Below are 12,399 nucleotides of genomic sequence, written 5' to 3'. Positions count from 1 at the left end.
ACTGCTATAATGGTTTAGATCCTTTAGAATTTCTGTAAATTTGCACAGGAAATTATCAGGGTTCTCCCACTAAAAAACAGTTCTCAGTAAATACTGCCCTTTGATCATTAGCCATACCTCTCCTTCCAAGAAAGATATCCTTTCTAGTAGCTGTTGAATTAGAAGATCTTTGTAATGGACCTTTTTCCTTAGTAGTTCAATCTGCATTAAAAAGAAATGAAGATTTAATACATATTACATTATTTATTAATGAAATAAGACTTTATTTAAATAACACAGAAAATAACACAAACATGAATATATATATATATATATATATCTATATATATATCTATATATATATATTTACAAATAAAAGATCCAAATAAAAGATCCAAAGAGAGCACTCGCCATAAGCCAAAGTATATATTTAATCCAAAGTGTTGTGAACGTTTTCGGGGAGTGACCCCGTCATCAGACAAATACATTTTTTTCTTTATTTTTCTAAAGACGGGGTCACTCCCCGAAAACGTTCATAACACTTTGGATTAAATATATACTTTGGCTTATGGCGAGTGCTCTCTTTGGATCTTTTATTTGTATATAATGTGGGATGCACCCCAACTTTATGGAACATAGTGAGTGCTGGACTTTTGTATCTGTATAGTGTGTAGAGTCTCCTACTGTCCGGAGTGTAGTAGGAGCGGAAAGTGATAGAATATAGCAAGTGGTGCTGCTGAGTGCCTATTGTGTGTGACAACGGATAACGGGGCTATTGCACAGGGCGATGTATTGCTGCACTTTGTGAAGATCCGGAGTTGGCAGTTTAGCAGCTAAGGCGGGGAATGCTCGACTCCCCGGGAACACTTGTTGGATAAGCAGGAGAATTCTACCACAAGTCCAGAGGAACCATACTTAAAGAGGCCGAGGGAATATCTATTGCTGACCCACTGAAGTTTCTCTCACACCCCAAGAGGAAAAGCTGTGTTCCATAAGAGGAATCCTTTGCTGTGCGGATCACTTACCTCATAAGATTGAGGTTTGTTCTTGTAAGTTTGCATTTTGCACATACCCACTGTTATCAGCGGGAGTGTACGTTCTAGTTTCATGCAATATTTGTTTATACTCCATTTCTGTGTTTTATCTACATGAAATATTTGTTGCATCAATATATACATTCATCTGCTGTATATTCTAGTTTCATGCAACATTTGTTTATACTCCATTTCTGTGTATACTAATACCTGTATTTTATATATATGAAATATTTGTTGCATTATTATATACATTCATCTGCCTAAGATTGTATCTAGTATTCAATCATTCATCCTGTTATCCACTATATATATATAGTGACTCTGAACAACCAGCGCTATTTTGTCCCTTTACATGTTCTCTTGTTCACCTATATATATATATATATATATATATATATATATACACACACACCATGCACCATTATTTTGGATGCTTGTCATTCAAGCTAGTGCACAAGAGTGTTCTTGCCAATGAATGGCTATACTCATAACTGAGGTGTGTAAAAGATGCCACTCTTTGTTAAGACATGGATTAAAATGGCACCTTTTAACGTACTTTATTGGAATGTTTGTAGAGGCAAAATATAGTATTGACTTTGATGTTACTTTAAGCTTATATGCATATTAATCATGTTTAATAAGCTTTTAGGTGCTGCCAGTAAATATAGACTTTGTGCTTAGGGAGTTGGTTGTCACGGAGTAGGTGCAAACACACATATTCAGTGTTTAAATAAGAGGGGAGGTGTCTAGAACTGCTGGGTCAGAAGTACAGCTGTAGCTTAACGGCCTTCTTATCTAGATTGTAATACTCATAAGCAGCTGGTTACCTGTGTCACATAAAGTATGCTACACAGCACTTGTGACTCATTGTCCTCTGACACATTAAGGGCAAGGTCTTTCACAGAAGCATTTTTTATACCAGATCCTTCTGAGTACCCAGTATTTATAGCTGCTAATAAAATGTTTTGATTTCTCAATTAGCGTATGCTAAAGAAACTTAAAATGTATAAACTGCAATTCTAAAATAGAGTTTAAAATGTTTTTTTTGGGGGGTGGGGGGTTTGCATGGTTTTAGCACAAACATTCTACATCTCTCATTTTTCAGCAAGATATTAAAGTTGTTATGTGGTGTTCATGAATAACATGTATGTATTTTTTTATTTTCTTTATGTTATAGGCCCTTGTTGAGTTGTAAGACACTTTACCATCTTAAAGGGACAGTCTAGGCCAAAATAAACTTTCATGATTCAGATAGAGCATGTAATTTTAAACAATTTTCCAATTTACTTTTATCACCAATTTTGCTTTGTTCTTTTGGTATTCTTAGTTGAAAGCTTAACCTAGAAGGTTCATATGCTAATTTCTTAGACCTTGAAGCCCACCTCTTTCAGATTGCATTTTAACAGTTTTTCACCACTAGAGGGTGTTAGTTCACGTATTTCATATAGATAACACTGTGCTCATGCACGAGAAGTTATCTGGGAGCAGGCACTGATTGGCTAGACTGCAAGTCTGTCAAAAGAACTGAAAAAAGGGGCAGTTTGCAGAGGCTTAGATACAAGATAATCAGAGGTTAAAAGTATATTATTATAACTGTGTTGGTTATGCAAAACAGGGAAATGGGTAATAAAGGGATTATCTATCTTTTAAAACAATAAAAATTCTGGTGTAGACTGTCCCTTTAAAGCTTAAACATTTTGTCCAGTAACAGAGAGGATTTTATGAAAGCTATTTGGTAAATATATGCTGTACAAACTCTTCCTTTCGACCTCACCTCTTCAATCATGTGTTTAACCTTCTTTTGTTGGCAGTGAACCATGTCATCCAGGTGCTTGATACGCTCTCGCAAACTGGTTGCAGCTTCCTCTAAATGCTGGGACCTGGAAATAACAATCCAAGCGGGTTATATGCTTCCGTTCTAAATAATGTTAAAAATGTGATATTCATCTAGGAATATAAGAACATGATGTCTATGACTAAAAATATGCTTTTGTGTATTTTAGGTGGTTTACGTTTGTAAAATGCTCTCTACATGGTTTGATTTAGCAGCACACTTGGATAGTTTGTATCATTATAAAACTAAAATGAAAAGACTGTACATACAAAGGCCAGGAAATGTCTGTAAATACATAATTAGTATATTCACCTTTGGCCTATATTTAATCTTTAAAAGAGTGTTAAACAGTCTGTTTCACTGTTGGAATAAAAAAAATACTAAGCAGTTGTTATACTTAAAGGGACATTAAACACTTTGAGATGTAGTAATAAAAAATGATCAATGGTATATATAAAAACAACTCTGCAATATAATTGAATTATTTATTTTGTCCTCTTTTCCTTTAATTCTATTCAGAAATTGTGAGTTTTTTAGTTCCTGTTAGAAATAGAAGTGCAGAACACTCTTGTATTCCACACAGCCATTGGCTGCACACTCTAGTGACCTATTTATAACTGTCCCTAATTGGCCACAGCAGAGAAGGTAACCTAAGTTACAACATGGCAGCCCATTGTTTTATAGACAATAAAACTTTACGCAAATTTTGTCAATATTTAAACAGCTAATGAAACTTTAAGAAATACATCTACATGATATTCTCAGACTAATCTTTTCTTTGAATGCATCATTCTATCTTGCATTTATTTATGGCTAGATTACAAGTGCAACATTAAATTATTGCACTCCTGTAAATGGGCAAATTTGCCCATTTGCAGGAGTGCAATAATTAACCAGCCATTACAAGTGGCTGGTTATTGCTACCGTGAGCTTGTGGTAGCAAGTAGCGCTTATAAAATTAACCAGAGATCAGATCTCTGGTTAATTTTATAAATCTTCCCCAAATGCCCCCAAAATACTGTCTAGTGTAGTTTGATAAAAAATAAAGATGGCAGCGTCTTTATTTTTTAATAAATTTACTGCACTAGGCAGTATTTTGGGGTTTAAGTTGGTGGGAGTGGGGTCTTTGAAAAAAATGGCACTTAAAAGTGCCTTTACATTGCGGTCAATGGGAACTGTGTGTTCCCAGTAAATATATACAGTATGTATATGCTTATATGCATATATATTTATGTGTTAGTATATATTAACACATAAATATATATGTATATCAGCATATACATATATATTTGATTGCTGCCATCGCTGCGCGACTTACCCCCTTTGCTGGCGCTGAAGTTCTGATGCAGTCTCTGATGGCAATAGAGGTCGCATTCACATTGCTGTGAACTTGTAATACCAGGGCACATTATCGTGCACTGGTATTACAATGTGGAGCGCTAATATTACTTTATATATATATATATATAGCAATCCACTTGTAATCTAGCACTTAGTGTTTAATGTTGCTTTAATAGAAATCACTCCAATACATATTATTCATCTATTCATCTATTTAAATGGATTCTACCTTATATTTTTTTTACACTACATCTGTGCTTCCCGTCACAGCCCTACAAGGAAGAGGAGGCCTTTGCAGGAAGTTTTATCTTAGTCTGATGTCATAAAACGTCTACGCTAGTGAACAGACTAGATAACAGGGAGTCAGATTTGCTCTTAGGTTTTGAAAATTCTCTGCTATTAAAACACTGGGGGCAGCGGCTACACTGAGAATTTCCAAGTGCTAATTTTGCAAGAAAACAAGTTATTTGCTATTTTTTACACAATCTTTTTATATTTACTTTGATTGAACATATTTGTTTTTAGCAAAGGAGCACTGTTTAGTATCCCTTTAATATTGTTTGAACTAGTACATTTCTCTTTCCTGATATAATATTGTAAATATAAATGTAAATACAGTATTTACAGTGAGAGGAAAAGCAAAAATGTAATACATATCATTTCCAGAAGTTAAGGTCTCTTGATCCAAAAGATGATAATACTTTTATAAAATTCTAGTTTTCAAGTAAAGTATATAGTATAGGAATAGAATGTTTACCTTTCCCATTCTGTTGAATGTAATTTTGTCTTTGCATCCAGACGTTGTATTTGTTCTTCATGTCTCATTAGCTGAGCCTGCAATTGTTCCCTTTCCTGCAAATAACACTGGTTTTTACACTCTGAAACATATACATTGTTTTTTCCAAAACAGCTCAACTGTTAAAGAGTATGACCAACAAACTATCGGCTAGATTACGAGTTTTGCGGTAAGGTGAAAAAGCAGCGTTATCAGGTTATAACGCTGCTTTGTCACTACCGCTGGTCTTACTAGTCTTGCAGATTTAGGGGCACCGCACACTTTATTGACCTTACCGCAAATCAACTTACGCAAATTGTGTATAGTCTTTTTTCAATGGGACTTCCACAGCGCCGGTATTACAATCTTGTCCTGGGAGGCCAAAAAGTGAGCGGTACACCCTATCCCGTCAAGATTTGTACCGCATTCTAAAGTCAGTAGTTATGAGTTTTACACTACAAAGCCGTAGCATAAAACTCATAACTAAAGTGCTAAAAAGTACACTAACACCCATAAACTACCTATTAACCCCTAAACCGAGGCCCTCCCACATTGCAAATACTAAAATAAAATTATTAACCCCTAATTTGCCGCTCCAGACATCGGACGCCACTAGAATAAACATATTAACTCCTAAACCGCGAGCACTCCCGCCTCGCAAACATTAATTAGATATTGTTAACCCCTAATCTGCTGTCCTTAACATCGCCGCCACCTATCTACATTTATTAACCCCTAATCTGCTGCCCCAACGTCGCTGCCACTATACTATATTTATTAACCCCTAAACCTAAGTCTAACCCTAACACCCCCTAACTTAAATATAATTAAAATAAATCTAAACCAAACCAACTATTAATAACTAAATAATTCCTATTTAAAAATAAATACTTACCTGTAAAATAAACCCTAAGCTAGCTACAATATAACTAATAGTTACATTGTAGCTAGCTTAGGGTTTATTTTTATTTTACAGGTAAGTTTGTATTTATTTTAACTAGGTAGAATAGTTACTAAATAGTTATTAACTATTTACTAACTACTTAGTTAAAATAAATACAAATTTACCTGTAAAATAAAACCTAACCTAAGTTACACTAACACTACAGTACAATTAAATAAATTACCTAAATTAAATACAATTAACTAAATTCAATACAATTAGCTAAATTACAAAAAAAACACACAAAATTACAGAAAATAAAAAACAAATTACAAGATATTTAAACTAATTACACCTTATTTAATAGCCCTATCAAAATAAAAAAGCCCCCCCAAAATAAAAAAAAACCTAGCCTAAACTAAACTACCAATAGCCCTTAAAAGGGCCTTTTGTGGGGCATTGAAAGAAATCAGCTCTTTTACCTCATCTTTTAACTGTAAAAAAAATACAAATACCCCCCAACAGTAAAACCCACCACCCACACAACCAACCCCCCAAATAAAACCCTAACTAAAAAAACCTAAGCTCCTCATTGCCCTGAAAATGGCATTTTGATGGGGATTGGCCTTAAAAGGGCATTTAGCAGCTCTATTGCGGCCCAAAGCCCTAACCTAAAAATAAAACCCACCCAATAAACCCTTAAAAAAACCTAACACTAACCCCTGAAGATCCACTTACAGTTTTGAAGATCCAACATCCATCCTCAACGAAGCCGGGAGAAGTCCTCATCGAAGCGGGGAGAAGTCTTCTTCCAAGCCGGGAGAAGTGGTCCTCCAGACGGGCAGAACTCTTCATCTAGACGGCATCTTCTATCTTCATCCATTCCAGCGCGGAGCATCCTCTTCTGACGAAGTCTTCTTCCAGAATTAATTTCTCTTTAAGTGACGTCATCCAAGATGGTGTCCCTTAGATTCCGATTGACTGATAGAATTCTATCATCCAATCGGAATTAAGGTTGAAACAATCCTATTGGCTGATGTAATCAGCCAATAGGATTGAACTTCAATCCTATTGGCTGATCCAATCATCCAATAGGATTGAGCTGGCATTCTATTGGTTGATTGGAACAGCAAATAGAATGCCAACTCAATCCTATTGGCTGATTGCATCAGCCAATAGGATCTTTTCAACCTTAATTCCGATTGGCTGATAGAATTCTATCAGCCAATCAGAATCTAAGGGACGCCATCTTGGATAACATCACTTAAAGAGATATTCATTCTGGAAGAAGATTTCATTGGAAGAGGATGCTCCGCGCTGGATGTCTTGAAGATGGAGCCGCTCCGCGCCGGATGGATGAGGATAGAAGATGCCGTCTGGATGAAGACTTCTACCCGTCTGGAGGACCACTTCTCCTGGCTTGGATGAAGACTTCCCCCGGCTTCGTCGAGGACTTCTTGCCGCTTCGATGAGGACTTCTCTCGGCTTCGCTGAGGATGGATGTCAGATCTTCAAAACTGTAAGTGGATCTTCAGGGGTTAGTGTTAGGTTTTTTTAAGGGTTTATTGGTGGGTTTTATTTTTAGGTTAGGACTTTGGGCCGCAATAGAGCTAAATACCCTTTTAAGGGCAATGCCTATCCAAATGCCCTTTTCAGGGCAATGGGGAGCTTAGGTTTTTAAGTAGGGTTTTATTTGGGGGGTTGGTTGTGTGGGTGGTGGGTTTTACTGTTGGGGGGGTTGTTTGTATTTTTTTTTTTCAGGTAAAAGAGCTGATTTCTTTGGGGCAATGCCCCGCATACGGCCCTTTTAAGGGCTATTGGTAGTTTAGTTTAGGCTAGGGTTTTTTTTTATTTGGGGGGGCTTTTTATTTTGATAGGGCTATTAGATTAGGTGTAATTAGTTTAAATATCTTGTAATTTGTTTTTTATTTTCTGTAATTTAGTGTTTTTTGTTTTTTGTAATTTAGCCAATTGTATTGAATTTATTTCATTGTATTTAATTTAGGTGATTTATTTAATTGTAGTGTTAGGTGTTAGTGTAAATTAGGTTAGGTTTTATTTTACAGGTAAATTTGTATTTATTTTAACTAGGTAGTTAGTAAATAGTTAATAACTATTTAGTTACTATTCTACCTAGTTAAAATGAATACAAACTTGCCTGTAAAATAAAAATACACCCTAAGCTAGCTACAATGTAACTATTAGTTATATTGTAGCTATCTTAGGGTTTATTTTACAGGTAAGTATTTTTAAATAGGAATTATTTAGTTATTAATAGTAGGTTTGGTTTAGATATATTTTAATTATATTTAAGCTAGGGGGTGTTAGGGTTAGACTTAGATTTAGGGGTTAATAAATATAGTATAGTGGCTCTGACGTTGGGGACGGCAGATTAGGGGTTAATAAATGTAGGTAGGTGGCGGCGATGTTAGGGGCTTCAGTTTAGGGGTTAATAATATTTAGCGTTTGCGAGGCGGGAGTGCGGCAGTTTAGTGTTTAATATGTTTATTATAGTGGCAGCGATGTCCGGAGCGGCAGATTAGGGGTTAATAAATATAATGTAGGTGTCGGCGATGTCGGGGGCGGCAGATTAGGGGTTAATAAGTGTAAGATTAGGGGTGTTTAGACTCGGGGTTCATGTTAGGGTGTTAGGTGTAAACATAAAATGTGTTTCCCCATAGGAATCAATGCAGGTGTTAGACTTTTTCTCAGCCAGCTCTACCTATTGATGTCTATGGGGAAATCGTGCACGAGCACGTACAACCAGCTCACCGCTGACTTAAGCAGCACTGGTATTGGAGTGCGGTATGGAGCACAATTTTGCTCTACGCTCACTTCTTGCCTAATAACGCCGGGTTTATAAAAACCTGTAATACCATCGCTGTAGGAAAGTGAGCGGTGAGAATAATGTGCAAGTTAGCAACGCACCCCTCTTACCGCAAAACTCGTAATCTAGCATATTGCTTGCAGTCAATTTACAATAGATTACAGCTTAATTTACAAAAATTACAATTTTGATACTCACTATTTCATTTTATTCTATGAAAATGTTTGAAGTTAGCAAAAAAAACTAAATAATCAATAATAAGTACATCTATTTTTTTGAAAGAGATATAGAGGATTGCTTGATTTTTTTTAGCGAAATCATTAGATTTTCACACCGCTATACGAAGCAGCAAAGCCCCGATTTTTGTCAGTACAGAGACACAACCAATAACAATAATGTTTAACCACTTATTTACCTTGACATTTAGATAAACCCATATAGATTTGTGCCCACACAATCATACAAAAATCAAGAAGGTTAATTGTTAGTGATCAGGTCTGTGAAAGGAAAAGAAGAAGGGTTTGATTTAAATGCATCTAGTTTATAATGTTAATTGAATCTTAACATATTGAGTATCACTAAAATGACGTCTATTGGTGCAACATCTTTGCCAGTGGAACGTCTGCCAACCAGCGCATATAGTAACTCCGTGTCATCATCAGCATACTAACACCTAAATTTCTTGATCCCTGATGAAGGAATCATTCCCAGAGGGGGAAGGAATCATAATAGTATTTATAATATATATATACCTGCTCCATGCGTTGGACTAGTTTGTCCAGCTCTGCAATCTTTGTATCTCTTTCTTCTATCTTAATCTCTGCAATTCGTACCTTCTCACTAGCATCTTCAATAGCTTTCAGGTATTGTTTTGTTTGTCCCTTTAAAGAAACAGGCCAACAGTCAACTATTTGTGAGAGACTAGTTTTTCATTAAAATAATTTGAATTTCTCCTTACATTATCTTTCCTTTCAATAATAAACCAAACATGGGCAAATAAGTTATAAAATCAAATATTTAACAGAAAAGTGTATGATATTGTGACTCTAGCTAATAAAATATGAAAATGATGAACCACTGTACATATGACAATACTTGCAAGTTTATAATGCACAGTATAAAGGGCCAGATTACGAATTCAGCGCAAAATATTGCTTACGCTAAAGCGATATTGGCGCTCAACTGAGTAATACCAGCGCATGCTAATGTGCGCTGGTATTACAAATTAGGTGCAATGCGAATGCAACCTCATGTTCGCATTGCACAGAAGCATTGTGCTCACGAGAGCGTGCTTTCATAGGCTTCAATGGGAGCCTCGTTCTGATGGGGTCATACACGACACAGAACCAAAGCGCAGCGAAGAGGGTAAGTAGTGCAGTGATGGGCAGAAATTTTAATTATATATGTATATGAATATATATATTTATGTGTTATTATATGTATATACACATATATATTTATGTGTATATACACATATTAACACATAAATATATATTTATATAAACAATATATATTTACAGGGAACACACAGTTCCCAAAGACTGCAATGTAAAGGCACTTTCCAGTGCCTTTGTTTTCTAACACCCCATACCCGACAACTTTTAACCGCTTATAACTGCATAGTGCAGTAATTTTTAATGAAATCTCTGGGTAATTTTCTGAGTGATAATTGCTACCTCAAGGTCGTGCTAGCAATTTCCATCCACTTGTTATGGCTAGTTATTTATCGCGTGCCCGCAAACGGACACATTTTCCTGTTTGTCGATGCATGATAAAATAGCGCTCCACTTGTAATCTAGCCCAAAATGTGTAATATACAGTGGGGCAAAAAAGTATTTAGTCAGCCACCAATTGTGCAAGTTCTCCCACTTAAAACGATGAAAGAGGCCTGTAATTTTCATCATAGGTATACCTCAACTATAAGAGACAAAATGTGGAAACAAATCCAGACAATCACATTGTCTGATTTGGAAAGAATTTATTTGCATATTATGGTGTAAAATAAGTATTTGGTCACCTACAAACAAGCAAGATTTCTGTCTCTCACAGACCTGTATCTTCTTCTTTAAGAGGCTCCTCTGTCCTCCACTCATTAACTGTATTAATGGCACCTGTTTGAACTTGTTATCAGTATAAAAGACACCTGTCCACAACCTCAAACAGTCACACTCCAAACTCCACTATGGTGAAGACCAAAGAGCTGTCGAAGGACACCAGAAACAAAATTGTAGACCTGCACCAGGCTGGGAAGACTGAATCTGCAATAGGCAAGCAGCGTGGTGTGAAGAAATAAACTGTGGGAGCAATAATTAGAAAATGGAAGACATACAAGACCACTGATAATCTCCCTTGATCTGGGGCTCCACGCAAGATCTCACCCCGTGGGGTCAAAATGATCACAAGAACAGTGAGCAAACATCCCAGAACCACACGGGGGGACCTAGTGAATGACCTGCAGAGAGTTGGGACTAACGTAACAAAGGCTACCATCAGTAACACACTACGCCGCCAGGGACTCAGATCCTGCAGTACCAGACGTGTCCCCCTGCTCAAGCCAGTACATGTCCGGGCCCATCTGAAGTATGCTAGAGAGAATTTGGATGATCCAGAAGCGGATTGGGAGAATGTCATATGGTCAGATGAAACCAAAGTAGAACTGTTTGGTAGAAACACAACTCGTCGTGTTTGGAGAGAGAATGCTGAGTTGCAACCAAAGAACACCATACCTACTGTGAAGCATGGGGGTGGCAACATCATGCTTTGGGGCTGTTTCTCTGCAAAGGGAACAGGACGACTGATCCGTGTACATGAAAGAATGAATGTGGCCATGTATTGTGAGATTTTGAGTGCAAACCTCCTTCCATCAGCAAGAGCATTGAAGATGAAACGTGGTTGGGTCTTTCAGCATGACAATCATCCCAAACACACCACCCGGGCAACAAAGGAGTGGCTTCGTAAGAAGCATTTCAAGGTCCTGGAGTGGCCTAGCCAGTCTCCAGATCTCAACCCCAAAGAAATCCTTTGGAGGGAGTTGAAAGTCCGTGTTGCCCAGCGACAGCCCCAAAACATCACTGCTCTAGAGGAGATCTGCATGCAGGAATGGGCCAACATACCAGCAACAGTGTGTGGCAACCTTGTGAAGACTTACAGAAAACGTTTGACCTCTGTCATTGCCAAGAAAGGATATATAACAAAGTATTGAGATGAACTTTTGATATTGACCAAATACTTATTTTCCACCATAATATGCAAATAAATTCTTTCCAAATCAGACAATGTGATTGTCTGGATTTGTTTCCACATTTTGTCTCTCATAGTTGAGGTATACCTATGATGAAAATTACAGCCCTCAATCATCTTCTTAAGTGGGAGAACTTGCACAATTGGTGGCTGACTAAATACTTTTTTGCCCCACTGTATATATATATATATATATATATATATATATATATATATATATATATATATATATATATATATATATATATATATATATATATATATATATAAACAGGGATTAAGATTAATAATTTCATATTGTTAAAATATATCTGTTGACAGTGAGTTACCTAGTATTTCTTTGTTATATGAGTAAATATATATATATAGAAACTCAGTGGGAATTTCAAAGGAACAATCGAAGAATTAAAGCCGCTGTGTCATAGACTGAATGTCACTGTTAAAATATTGCAATGAAAATGTGCTGATGCTGCAAAAGTCGCA

The 12,399-nt window shown here is 36.4% G+C and overlaps 1 protein-coding gene across 2 annotated transcripts in view; it reads right to left on the bottom strand.

Annotated features, from left to right (window-relative positions):
• The window catches only part of MYZAP (myocardial zonula adherens protein), a 254,337-nt gene that overhangs the window by 49,157 nt on the left and 192,781 nt on the right, over positions 1–12,399 (bottom strand). Inside the window, exons 9-12 of one of the 2 annotated variants that reach the window (XM_053717519.1) lie at positions 9,429–9,557; positions 4,949–5,043; positions 2,791–2,896; positions 118–201 (exon numbers count right to left, since the gene is read on the bottom strand). In XM_053717519.1, the coding sequence (XP_053573494.1) occupies positions 118–201; positions 2,791–2,896; positions 4,949–5,043; positions 9,429–9,557 (414 nt within the window). The remainder of the gene's footprint in view (positions 1–117; positions 202–2,790; positions 2,897–4,948; positions 5,044–9,428; positions 9,558–12,399) is intronic. The other variant, XM_053717520.1, reaches the window with a different exon arrangement.

Source organism: Bombina bombina, chromosome 6 (genome assembly GCF_027579735.1).
Source record: "Bombina bombina isolate aBomBom1 chromosome 6, aBomBom1.pri, whole genome shotgun sequence".
Taxonomy (NCBI): Eukaryota; Metazoa; Chordata; class Amphibia; order Anura; family Bombinatoridae; genus Bombina; species Bombina bombina.
Note: the sequence above shows the minus strand (reverse complement) of the source record. Positions and strands in the feature narration are given on the sequence as shown.